Source organism: Pimephales promelas, chromosome 4, assembly GCF_988280905.1.
Source record: "Pimephales promelas chromosome 4, fPimPro1.hap1.1, whole genome shotgun sequence".
Classification (NCBI taxonomy): Eukaryota; Metazoa; Chordata; class Actinopteri; order Cypriniformes; family Leuciscidae; genus Pimephales; species Pimephales promelas.
The window spans coordinates 10,476,670-10,496,505 of record NC_142772.1 but is presented as its reverse complement, the minus strand read 5'-3'; the positions used below and the strand labels follow the sequence as shown (position 1 = coordinate 10,496,505).

The window sequence follows — 19,836 nt, the reverse complement described above, 5'->3', positions numbered from 1 at the left end:
AAGTAATAAATAAAACAAACAAAAAGTATGACACTGTAAAAAAATCCAACTTCCATTTGGTCACCACGTTTGATTGGACTGTCGAATGTAGAAAAAGTTGGCATTACATAAAGTATTAAAGTCCATTTTTAACCATTTAGTTTGACCAAGTTAAAATATTAAAGAGCAAGAGGTTAAGTTTGGTGTTAAATACAGCTTGCTGTGGTAGAAGTAATTTGATATAACCATTTCAGTTCTACACAAATTAAACAAACTAATAATGTTTTATAGCACTATTATGTTATATCAATGCTCATATAACCTTAAAATGGACGCTAATTAGCCAAAAAACATTATTCATTTTGATTTCATATATAGAACGTCTGGGTTTCTATTGTTACCTTTGTTCCCTTGATGACTGACACTAGGGGGTCGCAACTGGGAGCCCCAAACACCTCTGATACTTCGAGAAAAGCTTAATGACAACTGGCGAGTGGAATTTGCATGCTACTCCCCCAAACATAAGGGTGTGTATCACTCATTCAGGTTTGTGCAATTGGCTGAATACTATTTAACTATCAATTATAGACCAGACCGTGTACACTGGGATGCTGATAGACTGTCAAGGATGCCTTTAGACATGGAGAGTTACATGCAAACCTGTTCACAGGATGCCAGTGCAAGAGTCATAGATGCTGTCACTGATAGACTTCTCTTGAATAGGAGGAAGAGCCCTGGATGTGCCCAATCACCCTAGCTACAATTTGCTCTGAGTCAGAGCAGGAGAAGGTGGTAACTCAAGTGATCAAAGTGATTTTCTGCATCTGGAGGGCTGCATTGGTGGCTATGGATACATCCTGGTATTAATGGACCACTTCACACGCTTTTCTCAAGCTTTCCCAATCCACTCGCAATAACCTCCATTCTTTTCACAATCGCATCAGTGATTTCTACCCCTGCTCCCCGCAGGAGCCCCTTCGTTTTCTCTTAGCTTTCACAAGAGATTCACTTCATGAGCCACCCTATATTTCTCCATAGTGAGAAATATTCAGTGAAATATTCTACTCATCTTTGGGTGGGAGAGGACTTAATTTCTTAAGTCTTTTCAACCAAAGCCTATATCGGCAAACCATTCATGCTTTATTGCCTGGCTTGCTGTCTTTTCAATATTTTTGGGGAGGTTTTAACTCAGCCGAGCCAAGCCTCGGGTTCAAGCCTCCTCCAAAGACAGCAAGCCAAGCTAGTTTAGTTTACTATGAACCTTTGAGCCTGAAAGGGCAGGCGAACTGGTGAAATGAAGTCCAAACATTGGTTCGAGAGGACCCTAAACATTCAGTAGTGTCAATCATCATTACAGGCATACTATATGAGCAGAAGACAACACGTCATCTAATTGACAAATTCTCCTCCTCCCCTTCTAAATTATTGAGTAATTTATCTCTATCCTCTTATGCACAATTCCATCAAGACGAGCCTTGGGTTTAAGCCTCCTCAGAGGAGAGCAAGCCAAGTTAGTTTACTATTAACCTTTAATTTTATTTTTATAATTTATTTTTATAACAAGATTAAACAAACTCGTCAAATTATACATGCCTGGAAAATCATTCCTTTCGACATGCAACACTTGCATCACAAGTACTATGCCTGGGCATGTAGCCCGGCTGGGGTCTCAGGATTACGTGAGACGTTTTGCTGCCAGAGAATGCCTGCATGTCCCCAGCCCTTTTGATGGAAGTGAACACAGTCAGGAAGGCTGTCTTCATAGAAAGGGCACTTGACTCTACTGACTCCAATGGCTTAAAAGGAGCTCCCTGTAGGCCCAGCAAAACTACAGATACAACTTTTCCACCAAGGCAGAACTGGTGCTGGTTCGGAGCCAGAGCCTAGTTTCAAATCGGTTCTTTGTTTTTCGACCACCAAAGCACCAGCTGCGAACCAGTAAAAGTGGTTCTTAAGTAGCACCAAATCATTGCTGGTCTAAGAAGGAAGAACCGCTTAGGTCAGCGGCTGGCGGCGGGGTTACCGTGACCAACAAGATTAATAGAAACTTGTGACCGCCATTTTTTTTTTAAAAAGCAGCTAAACATGCTAATAGTAGCTCGATTGTAATCTCCGTTAATGCAAGTTACGGCGATCTGCACGAATGATGTATGATGAATGATTATGGTATGATTACGAACCATTATGGTAATGGCATGTTCATCTCCAACTATTGGAAATTATATCCTTTACCATCTCTGTCTGACAACAGCTAATTTGAATTACATTTAATTACTATCCCCAGTCCTATTAAAATCCATTTTATATATAGTTTATCATCCCCTGGGTCAGGTTGGCAGGTTCTCGAATGAGTTGGATGTGCTACCCTCATCCTACCCACCTTCTGAGGATGTTACTCTTCTCGTAGATCATGGAGACTTCAACATCCACCTAGCAAAGCCTCAGGCTGCTTTTTTCCACACTCTGCTTACCTATTCGACCTCAAACAAGTATCTACAGCAGCTACTCAAAATTCAGGTAACCAAGTCCTTATTTACACACTACTGCTGCTCCACTGACCATACACTAACACTGGTCACATTTCACACTGAACCCATTAGGCTAATTAATGGTTTAGTTAGTCATGAGTCATACATTAACTCATGATTATCTGTTAAGTATGAATTAATGCTTATTAGTGCACCCGTATTGTAAAGTGTTAAGAAACTTTTATATCCTATATGAAGTGAAACTGTTTGGAAATAAATCCAGAACTTGATTGTATATTTATTTACTTATTTTGAATAAAATAAGTTTGTTAATATAGCAAAGAATTCCATGCTAAGTGACACATTTGTGGAATATTCCACTCATTACATCACCCAAATGAAAATTTGAGAAACAAAATCACATCATCACGTTTTCCGATAGGGACAGGCTGGCTCATCTATGCCTCTTGTCTTCAGAAGACACTGGTTACTGATTACATCAACCAGTTCCAGTTTTCCAGTCTTACACTACGATAGTGAGCCAATAACCTGTGCTGTTTGCCACAAATATGCAGAAAAACATACTGTCATAAAGAAGATATATATATATATATATATATATATATATATATATATATATATATATATATATATGCAAATACAATTTGTGGCTGTTAAAGTGTTCTCTTGAAAGTTTTGTCAAAGGGGGTGCCTTGTCTAACTCCTGCACTAAATGTTCTTCAAATCTTCATGCTGGTTTTTAAGCAGCAGAAGATGGTTTTGTAAATAACTGGAAATATTACATTCTTTGTGAAATATTAACTTCTGTTGAATAGGAACAGACTACATACTTAAGAGTGTAAGGTGTCTTGTGTCACAGCACATTTATGTAATGTTTTGGGATGGAATGAGGAAGTATGAACAAAAACATGCTATTAAATAGCCTTAGTAAATCCAGCCTAGTCCAGAACTTATTAAACTTTTTAACTTATTTGTACTAGATTCAGTCCAATGTCTCCTGAAATTTCTATCAGAAGCATTAAGATATTGCAATAATCTGAGCAGAGAACAGTAATGTCTCATTCCAGCAAGCCTGTTCTGTAACCTGTTTTTAACACTGTGCAGCAAAATCATCAGGAGCATTTAACTTCTTGAACCGATAGGTATGAAATGAAAGTATAGAGTTTAACTTTCACTTTGCACACATGATTTGTTTTCATGTGTTTTCTGGAATGCTCGAAGTGTGGTTCTGCTTATGTTCTTTAAAATACATGCTGCTCGCTTTGATATTTTGTTTAATGCAGTGACATTCAAGCAGTTTTAAGTGGCTTACGTGTGTATGGGGTTTTATACTTATTGGTACCTTTTCAGCAAAAAGTATACAGTTCTCTCTAAAATAGCAGCCTTTTATTGCAAAAAAAAAAAAAAAGTTTTGAAGCAGAAAATTGTCCAGTGATAAACCCAAATTCAGCATCGTTCATACTATGCAAACCACACAATTGTCAGCTTCACTCCAAAAATAAATAAATAAATAAAGGTTTCAGAGGAATACAACAGCAATTGGGTCCTTTACTCTTGGCTGAAGCATCTAATCACATGATACTCTTTACAAATCCGCATTGTCTTTAAAAACAATATTGGCCTAAGCTTGATTACACCACACTAACCACACTGTACAGTCAATACAAATACCAGTAAGAGCATCATTGGCTCACTGAGAACACTTGTTGGGTAATTTATCACACACACAAAATTCAAAATAAGTGCTACAGAAAATCTGAATGGCACATTTGTAGTTTAAGATAAGGATGATTGCACAGGAATCGTCTCTCTTAGCACATCGTTCAAGCTTTGTTAAGGAACACTGATGACCTTAATGGATGAGATCTTGAACAGTATGTCATCATCTTTTCAGAATAAATACAAAGAACTGGTATGGTATAAAAAATAAATGTCACTGGCAAGTCTAACTTATTGCCTGTGGTATGATTAATAGTTTGGCAATACATAAAACTACCACATTAGAGGAACTTTGGCACTTTTAATGTAAACCTTAATGTAATCTAGCTGTTGTCTATTCTTTACCAATGCATGAGCCGTGAAAGGTTGAAAAGCCCCTTATCTACTAAGCTTGCTCTAATTCTTAAAAAGAAACTACCGTGTTACAAATAAGTACATTTCATTGCCTTCTAATGACCACTTACCCCACATAATACTTTATATGTCCAAGACGGAGAAATCTACATAACATTTATAGCAAATTGCTCAACGGGTACAGCTTAAACCAAAAATAACCTGCTACAGAATAAACCTTAAACAAGAGGAAATCATTTCATTTGTAATAAAAAGTTCAATAACAACATTTTTCATTAAAATGGAATAATAACATTCAAGTTGAATCCTGTGAAGTAGCTGCGAGGTGCAAATAAATAATGACAAAGTCGTGAGGAACTTGTTTTACAGTTCTTAGATAGAAATAACTTGTACGACCAATTTCATGGAGCAGAAACGGGGACAACCGAATGCTCCTACAATTAAAGCAGACTTTATTGGCTGACAGCAGGCTCTAGCAGCAGACTGATGAGTCCTTTAACCAGGCCAGAAGAATGACAAAATTTGTAACTGGCCGTTGTTCAGACTAGATTGTACTCCTTCAGTGTGAGCTGCAAGATGGTGTCCTTGACAGCAGCAAACACGAATCTGATGTTTTCTGTGTCAGTGGCGCAGGTGAAATGAGAATAAATGATTTTTTCGCAGTCTGGATTCAGGTCGACAAACATCTTCAGGATGAATTCCCGAGCGGCTTGAGCATCTCTCTGGGCACCTTGGAGAGGACAACAGATCTTGGTTAACTTGGTCATACTGAAAATCAATAAGATTTTACTTAAAATAACCTCTAACTTGGACCACGTTCACATTGTCAGTCCTATAATCTGATCACTTTTGTATCCGATTGGATTCGGATTGTGTATGGTAGTGATGGACGCTTTTGAATCACTGCTTCGTGTAGCTTCGGAATGTCTACGAATCTTTTGCTTCGGGGCATGTATGAAACTGCCAAAGTCATGTGATTTCAGTAAACGAGGCTTTGTTACGTCATAACAGTTTCAAAAGTTTTTGAAATTTCAGTGGTTAAAGGAGTAGTTCACTTTTAAAAAGACTTTTGCTGATAATTTACTCAAACCCTTCATCCAAGATGTCCAAGTCTGTCTTTCTTCAGTCGAAAATAAATTAAGGTTTTTGATGAAAACATTCCAGGATTTTCTCCATATAATGGACTTCATTGGGAACCAAACTGTTCAAGGTCCAAATGAGAGTTTCAGTGCAGCGTCAAAGGGCTTTAAACGACACCAGACCATGAATAAGGGTCTTATCTAGGGAAACAATCGGTCATTTAAAAAATAAATTTAAAAAAAGGTTAAGTTTTATAAGCACAAATGTTCGCCTTGCTCTATTCTGTGATGAGCGTCCGTGACTCTCCTGTTCGAACTCGTTCATCAAAATGAACAAATCCTTTTTCGAGTCATGACTCGAAGGGTCCTAGATACCCATCGTCTGGTGTCGTTTAAAGCCCTTTGAAGCTGCACTGAAACTCTCATTTGGACCTTGAACCGTTTGGTTCCCAATGAAGTCCATTATATGGAGAAAATCCTGGAATGTTTTCATCAAAAACCTTAATTTCTTTTCGACTGCAGAAAGAAAGACGCGGACATCTTGGATGACATGGGGGTGAGTAAATTATCAGCAAAAGTTTTTTTGTTTTGTTTTTAAAGTGAACTACTCCTTTAACCGGTGGGAAAGGGGGTGATGATCTCGAGGATTATGAAAGCGTCTGCGTTTTTTACCAGATCTCTGATCAATTTTAAACATGTAGACATTTTAATGAGACATTAGTGTTTTTAAAATGAATAATAATAGTTAATAGTCTCTCATTGGCCTGTTTAGCTGAGCCATCCATGGAAAAAACAAACAAACAAACAAACAAACAAACAGAAACCTAAAAATTGATCATATTAACCATTAGTTAATTCTATTTGATAGATTTAACTTTCAATAACACATTTGATTAATGTTTGTCCAGAATTTTTCTTGTATTTACATTTTTGACCAGCAGGCGTCAACAGTGAATCACTTTGCGAAGCACTTGATTCAATTGACTCACAGCTTTGTAAGGCTTTGTTTCTCCCATCACTAGTGTATCATAACTGTTCAGGGCTGTGTTTCCCAAAGGCATCATAAGCCTAAGTTGCTCAAAGAGACCATTGGCAATTGTTCTACGATTAACTTAGGCTTACAATGCTTTTGGGAAATGCAGTCCTGATCTGATTTGTGTGTCCCATTGCTCTCACTCTCTTCCATGGTAATGACATTGCGTTGGTAGAACTATGCCAAAAACAACATTGGGGGGTTTGCAAAGTTGTATTAGAATATGACAATGTGTAGCTACAGTGCTAGCACTGGACTATTAATGAAGCAGCGACATCAATGGAAGTGGCTTTACTTCATGCTGCCATGTCTGTCGCACAGTTAAAGAAGTGAAGATATCCCATTACTGGACCACAGAGAGTTGGACCACATAGGTGTCTCACAGTGGATTCAAACCCAGGTCTCTCACAACAAAGGCAATTGTCTTATCCACTGTGCCATCACCACCCCCTGAGATGCCTTCATTATATTACAGTTTTAAGCATGACTTGCACATTGACAACACAACGCAACCTGCAACGTCTGCCGCCTCAAGAGAAAATGGTAAGAGAAAAGCAATGGATTTCCAGATATGAGATTCGAACAGGATTTCAACCCACATATATTTTTGCCGTTCTCACTTGCTAAATATGATCGGAATCCAGTTGGATATGCATTTGGACTGACAGTCTGAACAATGCTTTAAAGTATGAGCAAAAGTATTAGCAATGCATTAGCAAGCACCACAGAAAGACTCATGAAATGCTACATAATGGATCATATACTCACAATGGTAAAAACGGAGTCTTAACCATTAGTTCGTTTCTCAGAAAACAGATTTAACAAAACAACAAAGTATTTTTAGACTTACCATCATATTCAGGAAAGTAATCAACAAGATGTGAAAACATTATTTTCTCTTCCAAAATGTCTTTCTTGTTCAGAAAGAGAATAACTGATGAATTCTGGAACCAGGGGTATGTTATTATCGTCCTAAACAAAGCTTTGCTTTCCTCCATTCGATTCTGTGGGGAGAAATAACATAACAGGGCCATTTCAGTGGTTATTTTAGTCCAACTTTAGTCCAGCAATCAACACTAACATTCAGTTCACTGCTTCTGACAATTTCAGAAAAAATAAAAATCAAAGTACTTTCATTCAAGCATTGCTAAAGTTTGCCAGCTTGCTATTTAAAGTAAATAAAATAAAATAAAAACTAGTTCAATCTCTCCTGGTTACATGATCACATCATTCAACCAGAGCTCAGAGAAAGCTAGTCAGATTTTATACGGTCAGTATAAGTACAAATTTGATTAAAATGTAAAAAAAAAAAAAATGCAGTGGTGTAACTATGTAAAAAAAAAAAAAGAAAAAAAAAAAGTTTCTTATCACACATCAACAAATGTCCCCCTGCCCATTGGTAACTGCAATAAATTTTGAAGGTATTGATTTCACAGATTGAATACAGAACAGTAAGTAATATTTCAAAACAGCTTTACTACTTTTTATTCTTTAAGAAATAACAATAAACAATCTTGAAAATTTTAATTCTATAACTATATCAATATTCTAGGGGCTCTATATTTTTATTCAAAATATTCACAAACTTGTTAACTATATAATGACCCATGATATATTCCAATCTGATTTGTCGTATTTATCAAATTATTGTCGTATTTATTTGTCAATCTGGATCTGTCGTATTTAGCCATTCTCCCGAAATGCGTAGATGGAAAAGGATAGAAGAAACTATAGTTTCCAACACAATGTGTAGGCCTATCTGAAACTAATAAAACACAATCAAATGAAGTATTATATTTAAAGCTACCATAGACACTGATGGTGTATGGAATTTGTATTTGATTAACTATAAATGTATTTTTTTTCTTCATTTAAATGTCTGAAACCTAAAACAAACACTGAATAGTTGTGATATATGAAAAGCACTGAACACGTCTGTCTGTGGCTCAGCGTCAGCATGTTTGAATTTAGCAGTAAAGTACTGAACGTTCCAATCACACCGGTGTGGTCGTATGTGTTAAAGGGTTCAAATCGCGTTTCGGAGGTGGTGGGGAGATGAACTGAAACTGAGAGGGCACACATCAGATATGAGGGAGCAATGCCCCCTTTTGCCCCATCGTCGCTAGGCCTCCCTGTCCTTTAGTACTACATTTTAGTGCTACTTACACTACCTCTGCCCACTGACAAACAGCTCAGACAAAATTATCTACAAGTTTCCGAGGGGCGCTCCTGTAAAAAATAAAGTGGGTGAAACTTCCGGTGAGGCGGCGGAAGTAGCATTCCAATGCTATTTTGTGTGTTAGTTAGCGAAGAGGCTAGCTGTTTTTCGGAGAATTATTTTACTATTTAAAGACGCAAATCTTTGAGAGATGTCGTTACGGAGCTCAGGGACAACATGTGCTGTTCGCGGTTGTACGTATAACCGGACTAAACTAATTCAGTGGCTTAAACGTGATAGTTTTGAACATAAGCTGAAAACGAAATCAGAGTGATCCTGCCAACGACTGTAGTTTCCATCACCTCCCAAAAGACGACGAATCTTCCTGTGTACATTTGTTTAAATTCTTAATATTCTATAAACTCTATCAGCAGGTGTTTGGCTGTTCGCTTCTGATGTTACACCTAAACTCAGGATCAAAGCCTGAGTTGACAGAATACCAAATGTGCCAGTAATGTATTCAAGTAGCACATTCCGTTATAATTTTGAATAAACTCCAAAGCACAATGACTAAGTGTGTATTTTTTTATTTTAATTGTTTGTAGCTCGCACAACTGTGTCACCATGCCTTGATGAGTATTGATTATTAATAATGTTATTATAATACTCCCAATCAGCTACTGCGGAGGGTAAAGGTACTGTTATTTCACCCTTTTGAATTTCGTTGAGGTTGTGTTCCCACATCGTTAGCTAGTTTGGATCGCTATAACTTGAATGACTGTCAACTGTTGAATGAACGAGTGTCAAGCATGTCAAATCGCGCTTTGTTTACTTCGAACCGGAAGTCGCGCCCACTTTTGGCGCAAGGCCTCATGGGGCGTAGGAAACTATTGGAAAATAGTGTAGGGGTAAGGTGCGTGGCAGAGGGTTTCGATGCAAATTGACCAGAGGTTTAAATCCGCCTTTTGCCGAATTCGCTTTACTCCCTTTTCCCCATCACATCATATCGGAAAGGCATTTATTTTCAATAAAAATGAATAAAATATTTTTAAAAAGTGTAAATAAAGTGTGTTTAATAATAAAATGTTTATTGGTTAGGGTTAGCTTTATTGTCCCAATAAGGCGGCATCCATTTAATAATTATAAAAAATTAGACCTTAGTCCTGCCCATGCAGTCTAGAATATAAGGCAACGAGAACTCTCCACTGCTCACGATCAGACGCACGGTCCTCGGGTTCCACCAAGCTGATGCTTCAATTTGTCTTTGAACGTGGATCTCCAGTTGGTCTTAGGTCATTATGTTTTTATTGCATACCGTTTAATGTACAACACTGATGTGCAAATAGTATCTTCCACTATTTATAAGTATAAATATCATCTAACTACTATTTACTCTTATTGCAACGAGAACACTGCTTTTTTTACATAGTAATCTGCTATTTACTCTAAGTGAAAATAGTGATTGATTTTATTTACACTAAGAAATGCTGTTATTTTCACTTTGTTTAAATAGCAATAGATTCTATTTACACTGTGTAAACAGCAGCTATTGCTATTTGTACTTATTTTCTTTGCGACAGATGCTATTTACACTGTGTAAATACTACACTAAGTGAAAATTAAAAACACTGCAAAAAAAAAAGAAAAGAAAAACACATATGCATGTATAAAAACACTGTGTGGATTTGTTGATTATAAAAGTTAAAGATGCCAAAATTTACATTAGATTATGTCACTGAATCTTATATTTGCAATTTAAAAAAAAATCCATCACACAGAATAGTGTGTTTGCCAGCATTTGATGCGACGAACAGCTTTGACTCCCTCTGCTGGTACTTCCTTTACCTCATTGTCAGACTCTACCAGAACTTGGTCATATTCGCTGAGTGCTACCAGGAACATGATGGAGGTGACGTTTTCAAAGCAGTGGATCCACTTCCGTCTTTCTGACCGCTGTCCCCCTACATCCACCATCCTGATGAGAACGAGAGGTCATGAGGTTAAAAGGTCACACGCTTTGGGAGCAGTTTGGGAACATGCATGCATCTGATCACGGGGCTGTATTTTTATATCAGTGCAGTACTAGATGAACACTTGACAAGAAGGGTAACTGTAAAGAGAGGACTTACCTGAATATGACACTGTGTAGGTCGAAGGGGTATTCAATGATGCCTGTTGTGGGCACTCTCACCCTGAGCACATCTTGCTGGGTGGGAACGTAGGAAGGGTTGGCGATGCGATCTAGTGAATTTAGGTAACTGTAGACAAACAATGAACATTTTACAGTTCTGAGGCATCTCTGTTTTCTACTGCAATATAAGAATATGTCTAAGTTGCATTTTACCTCAAACAACAACAAAAAGTATTATATGTAAATCAGGCTATGTTTACACGGAAACGATTCTGAAGAGAAAACGCAAAAGTGGCGTTGCATCATCTTTTTTTATTCTGCGTTTAGACGAGCGTTTTGTGTGGGAAATCTGCGTGCAAATGGAGACGCAAAAGTGTGTTAAATTCAATGTAGTATGCACTTCAGGCGGCTAGGAGTGCATACTACAACAACACCAAGTCAATACGCCTGCGTACAACCTTCACTGTCGAGCAGACTTTCGCGTTTTACCGTTTACACAGGAACGCGGCGGTGGAGCGTTTTTAAGATTTCCACTCTGGAGGGTGGTTTCACTTTTTTACGATTTGAGCCTCAAAAATGCCGTCGCCGTGTAAACGAAAGGCACATCCGATAAAATATTTTTACGTTTTCACCCGTGAGCATTCTCGTGTAAACAGGGCCTCACTCACCCAAAGGATTATTAGGAACACCAGTTCAATTTTGCATTAATGCAATTATCTAATCAACCAATCAAATGGCAGTTGCTTCAAAGCATTTAGGGGTGTAGTCCTGGTCAAGACAATCTCCTGAACCCCAAACTGAATGTCAGAACGGGAAAGAAAGGTGATTTAAGCAATTTTGAGCGTGGCATGGTTGTTGATGACAGACGGCCCGATCTGAGTATTTCACAATCTGCTCAGTATGGGCCAACATTTCTAAAGAATGCTTTCAGCAGCTTGTTGAATCATAGCCACATAGAATTAAGGCAGTTCTGATGGCGAAAGGGGGTCAAACACAGTATTAGTATGGTGTTCCTAAAAATCCTTTAGGTTAGTGTATATTCTGGATAAAGGAAGCTTATTTTGTTGGGATTTTTTGCACTGTGAAAATAAGCTAATTAAGCACATTCCCCATTCTCAGTAGCGTATTTTTTTTTTCTATTTATTTTTAAGAAAAATTTTTAAAAATACATTACAAAATAACACATATAAAAAAACTTTTCTACTAAAGTGATAAAAACAGATTTTTAAACAACTGTTTGTGTAGATTAGAATATAAAAAATACAGAACAATTTCGATGGTATCCCAGAGGTATCAGAATTACATGTTGGTTTAGCTTATTGAGTAAAGTGAGTTTTTGCAGAAGATGTAACCAATGTTTGTCAGACTACAGATAAATATTTCTCAGGAAGATTTCATTGAGTCACCCTGTAGCCAATAATTTTATCCCTTAAAACTTTTAAACGTTTTTGTTTTTTTTCTACATGCCTTAAAATATGTATGAATGTAACTACACCCTTGTCTCATTAAGTGTACGCGGTTTTATAAATATATGCAAATTAGCCCTGCCTCCACTCACTCGCACCAGCTCAGAGATCCACATGTTGACTATTATTTACTAGATACTAGTTTGTGGCGTCAGAAACACCAGTGTTTTCAAAGACTGTCTGTGGTTCACTGCAGAGAAAATACGATGGTGCTGACTTAATTTGGACATGAGTTTTCTTAAAGCATATTAAAAACATCAGACAGACATATAAACAACATTAAAAGCTTGATTTTCACCACAGGGGGACTCTGAGTATCAATTTGGTAACAAATGTTGACAGTAACAGTAAAGAGCTCAGATCATTCAGTCTTGGGAGAATTTGATGAGAAATGTTTGGATGAGAACTTTGAGTGCAGACTTTGGTGTCTTGGCAAATTTGAGCACTCATTAGAATAGCGGTGCCCTTTTCCTAACAAGAACACTCAGAGAAGCAGACGACTTAATTTAAAGCCCAATTTGTCGCCCATTTAATCTCATTGGCGTGTAGGAGAAACAACTGAGAAATTAGAGTGGTCTCATTGTGATTCTTCTATGGAAGGTAAAAAGCACTTACTATTTTGTGGAATCCGAGAGCTGGTATTCTCTCCTCCGGTCATAGCATTCCTGAATTCCTGGGTCATTCCATAAACTCTTGATGGCATCTACATAGGGGTTGACCAACATGAAGACCTTCTCTACATCTACTTCTCTGACAATGTTTGCATTAGCCTGCGAGGAGGAAAACCATTTAAAAACAAGGCAATGCATTTAAAACAGTGATAAGAAGCTGATGCTTCTTCAGCCAATGGGACACAATCTACACTAAACATCATGTCCTACTCCTAGCCCACTTATACGTAACCTGGTTACAACTTTATTGACCCATTTTACTTGAGACTCAAATTTGTTCAAGTACTACTTGTCTAAAGTTCTCACTTCACCTGACCCAATAAGATGGAACTTGATTGAGGCTGTGTTCCATAATATTTCAGCTACGCACAACGGAAAATGGGTTTTCCTTTGGGGGTATCCACAAATGGAAAAAAGCAAGACGGCCAGGCAGTAAAATGGTATAATTAATTTCATAGCTTGGAGGGGTAATTGTGTTAAGCCTAGGCAACATGATTAGCCAAAGTGATTGTATCTCTCTCAGGGTATTTGACTCAGTGTTTGACCTACTTCATGGCAAAGTTATTTGAGTGGCACCTAATCAGTTTCAACTTCAGTGTGTACTTTTATACACATTAATGAATTTGGAGCAGTGGCAAGCAGCACAATTGCTTGGACACAATTTGAGTCCAACTCGCAACATTTCCCCAATTCACTACAATATTTTTATATCCAGGGCTTGACATTAACTTTTTTTGCTCACCAGTCACTGTGGCTAGTGGTTTTGGTTACTAGCCACTCGGCATTTTCACTGGCCACAATTTTTACATTGATACCATAGGGAAAAACTGTCATATAGATATTTTTAATATTATCTCATAATTTGATGCCGATATATTAGGCTGCTGTTACTTTAAGACCTGACTCACAGATCCATTATACTGTTTTATCTAGCCAATATACTTATGTGCGTGCACTTCCAAAAAGGAATGAGTAATAATATGCTCAATACGAGAAATTCCAAGCCAAAATTCAAGCCCTGTAACACCAACAATATTGTTTACACACCACAGCTGAAATACACACTCATTTGGGAGGTTGGCAGTTGTTAATGTCAAGCCCTGGTCATATCTATGGAAGATGCAAAGAAATGCCAATCTATAACATCACAGCACTATATAACGTACTGTAACACAGGCGTAACTATCGGTAAGCAGGGTACACAGTTTCTTACGGGCCCGGACCAATCAGGGGCCCAAGTGGCTGGAAAATATTGATTGACAGCTGGCGCCCCCTATAACATTTTACTACTTTTAGTCTGATCGCATTTTACTTTTTCGCGAATTTATTGGAATAAATAATGACAAACCCGGAAAATGCCCCTATAATGTAACTGAGCATCTTTTTTATTTGTTTGGACCTAGGCCGTCTATGTGTGTGTAGACATAGCAGTAAGTAACTATATGTTATGGTGCACTGTCACCAGCAGTGTTTCTTCAAGTTTTATGGTGCGCATTCACCAGTTTTGTTGTTGTTGCTGTGGTGGTGGTGTGTGTGCGTAGGCTACTCATGATTTTATCAGTCATCTCATCTCTTATATGCTGACTCTATGATCCTATCCTGTCCTATTCATGGTAGCCTACTTGTGGACATTGCGTCATCACGTGCTGTACTGTAGTAGGGGGTCTTGTTAATACTGCATAAGGGCCCGGTGTTGGCTCGTTACGCCACTGTACTGTATATTCCTTCACGATGAAAGCCTTGGCTCACAAGGCTTAACAAGTTTGACCTGTGACCATGTCAAGGTAATGAAATGGAAATCACAAAAGAAAGAGTGAATGGGGTACGACAAATTAATGTACCTTATTATGTTCATATTTGTAAAGGATCTGGAGAGTTTCCATTGCTCGTATCATGGACTGCAAAGATGTGAAGATGTTTTGGTAGACCAGCTTGGTAAAGCTTTTCCTGTCCTCTTCTGAATAGCCTGAGCCATGAATGATTCTCATCTGTTTAATAAAGGTGCTTTTCCCACTCTCTCCAGTTCCTGAAAGTTGTGGAAAAACATGTGAAAAGTAAAGTGTTAAGAGTGGACAAATCGAGTTAATTCAACAAACTGGTTTGTTTGAATGGTTCTTTCCCATAAATAAAAGTGATTGCATTCGATTTTCATGAATCATCACTCCAAATATGTTCGGATGAAGTCTATTTCAAGTCAAGTCACCTTCATTTATATCTGAGCTTTTTGCAATATAGATAGTTTCAAAGCAGCTTTACAGCGATAACAGGACATTAATGCGACAAAGATTGTTTTGGCTGTACCGCAGCTCCAGAAGAAAGTCATTGTCTAGCTTAAGTAAGTTTTTAATTGATTCATTTCCGTTGTAAAAATCCTAAGGGCCATTTACACAACACAGTTTTCAACTGAAAACAGAAAATGTAAGGCCTTCTGACAGATCATTTACAAGACAACATGATCGCCTGAGAAAGCAAACTTAGAAGTAAGTTTCAAAGTGCAAGTTTTTGAAACGGGTTTTAAAAGCGGTACTGTTAACTTTAGGGGCTTTCGCACTAGACAGTTCTAGGATAAGTTCTAGGAACTAAGCACCATGGTTCCCCGAGAACTAATGGGCTCTATGCACGGCGGTATTTCCGGTGAAGGCTAAAGGATGCTCGATAACTTCCGCTGATCACAGAGTCCAATGCAAAACCGAGAATTTATATTGAATTTTATACTCCATGGTTATACTAAAGAAACGTTAGTCACAAAAACAGATAAAACAGACAGCCCTCGTTGTGTTTATGCTTCTTTTTAAAATTATATTAAATAAACCTAACTAAATATAAAATTACATCTAAACGCATGTACTTTTCGTTTCAAAGACGGGAGGACAGTCAATTTTGAAGACTCTGCCATAATCCCGTTTTCCTCGGTTTTCCTCCGCTTTAATCTCCACAACCGGAAATGGACGAGCATCCTTGTGTCAAATGCGGAACTTATGCGTGCATATAGCCCATTTCACAAGATGTAAACAACACTGGTCCAGAAACACTTCCTGTTTCAGTTTGTAACTGTTTTCTTTATTTCACATGTAAAGAAAACATCTTAAAGATGTTTGTTTAACTTTTCGATTCAGTTTTAAATGTTCTGTTGGTTGTATTTTATCCCAGCTTTTATGTAGTGTTAAAAAAAACTGAAACAGGAAGTGCTTCTGGACCAGTGTTGTTTACATCTTGTGAAATGGTCTATAGCCCATTGCTCCCCTAGGAACTTTTCTGGTTGCATTCGCACCGCCAGTAGGAACTCTGAAGTGACAAAATAAGCCGCGCATTGTTGTGACTTTTATTTTGACGGTGTTGAGAAACGCCAGAGCCTAACAAACAATGCTCCCATTTTCCGTGTACATTAGATTACGATCTGTCTAACAGTCCTGTCTAATCTGTTCTTAGATAGAACTATTATACATAGAAAGTAGACAGTAATGAAAAGTTATTAGCGTATGCTGTGTGGTTGATGTCCAGAGATGCTATGGCAGAAATACATAATCCTATTTCACTTGGTCCCCTCAAAGTTGCGTTGGATTTTCTCCTCCGAATAAAGGTTAAGAGGCCCATCTATCACTGTTTTTCATGTTCATAGAGTTAGTTTATGGAGTAAATATATAGGCAATAATTCAGCCAATCAGTGTACACCAATGACATGGATAGTCTATAATGCTGGTTTAACCCTACTCTGAAGTAGGAGCTAAATTAGCCAACGCGAAGTACTAAATTAGTACTTCGACCAATAGTTCTAGGAGGAACTGTGAAAAGGTTCCTCTGGTGTGAAAGCCTTTGAGTAAACTTCAAAAACGTGAATCTGTGAAAACGGTGACGGCGCACAGTCTATAGGCATGTGCGTTTGAATGCGTATGTGCGCAGTCATGTATGTTTGTATAGTTAAATAATCAGTTGTATCATTAAGTAATCAATTAAGGTATGTGAATGAGCACGTTTTCAATAAGGTTAAAGATTGTAGCTATGTTTTGGAGCATGGTAGCTTGTTTCTAGCTGGATGACCATCAATCATGTTCCTAACCAGCTTGACCAATTAAAGGATTGTTCACACAAAAATAACAATTTTATGGTTATTCAATTACTCACCCTCAAAAAGCTTATCCAAACCTGTATAATACTATGGAATTCAATGGGTGCCACCAACTCTCTGGTTACCAACATTCTTTAAAATATATTCTTTTGTGTTCAACAGCAGAAAGAATCATACCGGTTTGGAACAACGTGAGGGTGTGTAAATGATGACAAAGATTTATCTTTTAAGATGATAACTGGTCTCTTTCTGGTCTAAGATAGCAAACTTACACCAACTAAAGACCAGCTAATGTCCAGTTTAGACAAGTAAAAAAACAACAACTGTTAAATTGTATTTTCCAACAACATAGAGAAAAATAGAAGGTCAAAAAATTTTCTCTCTCAATAAATAATTCCCATTGGAATTCAGGAATTAATCTTAAAGGTCCTTTAAAATATTTTTCTTATAAGAATGAATGATGATAATAGGCATATTGTTAATATAGGTTATTATATAAATGTTTTGGGAGTCGACTCGAGTGACCAAAAAATCGAATCAAAAGAACAATTAGCCTATGCATCGAGTTAACATTTTGTTAACAAGCACTAAAGCACAATGTTAAGAGACAATCAAATCCCACCGCACCTGCAACAGTTGTCCCACCTGTCGAGCTTATAAAATTCTAAATATAGTGGATCTTTTTTCCTTCCTCTAAAAATAAAAAAATACGTGCAGTGGTCGAAGACACTGAATCAGTTACCTCAGAAACGTATTTGATTAAATACTTTCTGTTTACATATGCCAATTTAAAAATAAAACTATTTGCATTTGTTGCGCCTTGCTTGACACATGCACGCAAGTTTAGTAGAGTCGCACGGAGGCACCGACCCGTACCCAGCAGGAGCAGTTTGAGCTCGCGCCGAGCGTCCTTCTTGTCACGGCGGAGCTTTCGCTCGATCTCATCGTTGATCCGCCGCGCTTCTTTCGCCTCCTCGCTGAGGCAGCACGCCATGATGGAGTCCAGCGTCATGATTCTCGCCAACAATTCACAATTACGAGCTTATCAGCAATTCCATTGAAAGAACATCTGTCCCAACTCAAATGCAAGCGTCCAGTCCAGATGAGGCAAGAGAAAGAGTCCCCCTGTAGCGCGTTGAGGAGAGAATCCAAACCACATTCAATGCGTAACGTTAACTGAAATCCTGAAGCGGTGTGAGCTGTTTTATATCATTCACAAAAGCCACAGATCCTTTGGGATAATAACTCCATTGCACGTTGTTTTTATATTTGGTGGTCAGTCTTTCTTCAATACAGTGAGAGTTCCTCTTTAGACTGTGTTAAAAGCTGTCCATGAACTTGTGGTGGGGATTGTTTGCATGAATGGACGGTGTTGCCCCCGTGTAAAAGTCTCCACACCGGGCGTGGTATCGCTGAATATGGCCGACAATTCCCTGGAATGCCGTTTGCAAAGGTTGTGAACGCTAATGTTCCAACACACTCGTTCGTCGGACAGGATCCGCGCGTTTGAAGCGATTGTGTAATTTAATCCATGAGTTCTTTACGCCTGTTGAATTAAATCCGTTTGAATAGGCTCGATTTTGACTCTCGACTCTTCCATAATGCAATAGGGATGTATGATTCGCGAACGAATCATTCTTTTGAACAGACTCTTCTTAATGTTTCGAACGAACCGATTAGCACGCATTTGTGGAAAAAGTAACGGTTAGACCGTAAAGACATTGTAGTTAGTAAACCGTACAGCGGTTTGTGTTTTTAAAATATGTAAATGAACAAGCACAAACGGCTATATTTAGCCTACCTCAACATTTATTTTGCTACAAAAGTAACGAGAAAAATGATCAGAGGGACTCAATGAATCAATGTTTGAAATCGACTCAATAAAATGATCCGTCCGAACCAACCGAATCGCTAAAATGACTCGGACTTGTCTGCCAATAGCCTGCAATGTTCATCAAGGCATCAGCATCACAGGGTTCCTACGCAGTTTGAAAAAGATTGGAAAAAATAAAGTAATTTGATTTGAATATCAAATTGAATATAAAAAAAACAGAGCATGGAAAAATACCTATTTGTTTCCAGACTGTAAACTATTAAATTAGAATTTCTAAAATATATGTATTATAGCCTAAGCAGAGTGTTTCATGGCAAATTTTGATCATTAAGTGATTCTCAAACACGACCGAATGGATTCAATGCAAACATTTTCATTACACAAACTGTTAAACCATAAGCGAATCTCTTCTGAACTTCTCTAAAAGAATGTTTATTTGAAAGCCACTCGAACCAGCAACTGATTATCTAAACTGATTCAGATTTTGCTGTTTGCTGAGCGTCCAACATCAAACAATGCAATATCAAATATAGGCTATGCAGGTTATATCGTTTTAGGTTTCTTATCATCACTTAAGTGCATTTTATTACTAGAAAACACATAACAAAAATTATTTACAAATGACTGCCAAATATAATGCATGTATTGTTGCATGTATAAAGATGTATGACCCATTTATGTTAAATATGGTCTGAAAAATCCACAAGGTTCGGAAATTTGAGTCTGGAAAAGAATGGAATAATTTTGAAACGGAAAATGTGGAACCCTGGACCATCTTAATACATTAATGAAATTATATTAGAATTTGGAACCCATAATTTGTAAGTAATCCTTTCTTACATTATTCCAAAATACCA

At 37.7% G+C, this 19,836-nt stretch overlaps 1 protein-coding gene across 1 annotated transcript; it reads right to left on the bottom strand.

The window, feature by feature from the left end:
• Positions 1-3,839: 3,839 nt before the first annotated feature.
• On the bottom strand, positions 3,840-18,774 carry gnaq (guanine nucleotide binding protein (G protein), q polypeptide). The gene is made up of 7 exons (XM_039662380.2): positions 18,022-18,774; positions 14,921-15,105; positions 13,024-13,178; positions 10,941-11,069; positions 10,657-10,786; positions 7,504-7,657; positions 3,840-5,271 (listed from the first exon to the last, which is right to left on the bottom strand). Exons 1-7 carry the CDS (start codon positions 18,155-18,157, stop codon positions 5,081-5,083), a joined length of 1,080 nt encoding a protein of 359 aa, XP_039518314.1. The 5' UTR covers positions 18,158-18,774; the 3' UTR covers positions 3,840-5,080.
• Between the last annotated feature and the right edge of the window lie 1,062 nt (positions 18,775-19,836).

What these genes read in the sequence shown, in the direction of transcription:
- gnaq (XM_039662380.2), bottom strand. Translation starts at nt 18,157, where the DNA reads ATGACGCTGGACTCCATCATGGCGTGCTGCCTCAGCGAGGAGGCGAAA. An exon ending in TGGTAGAGTCTGACAATGAG is followed by an intron (nt 7,658 to 10,656) that starts GTAAAGGAAGTA and finishes TTCTCCCCACAG; the next exon opens with AATCGAATGGAGGAAAGCAA. An exon ending in TTACTTTCCTGAATATGATG is followed by an intron (nt 5,272 to 7,503) that starts GTAAGTCTAAAA and finishes GTCCTCTCCAAG; the next exon opens with GTGCCCAGAGAGATGCTCAA.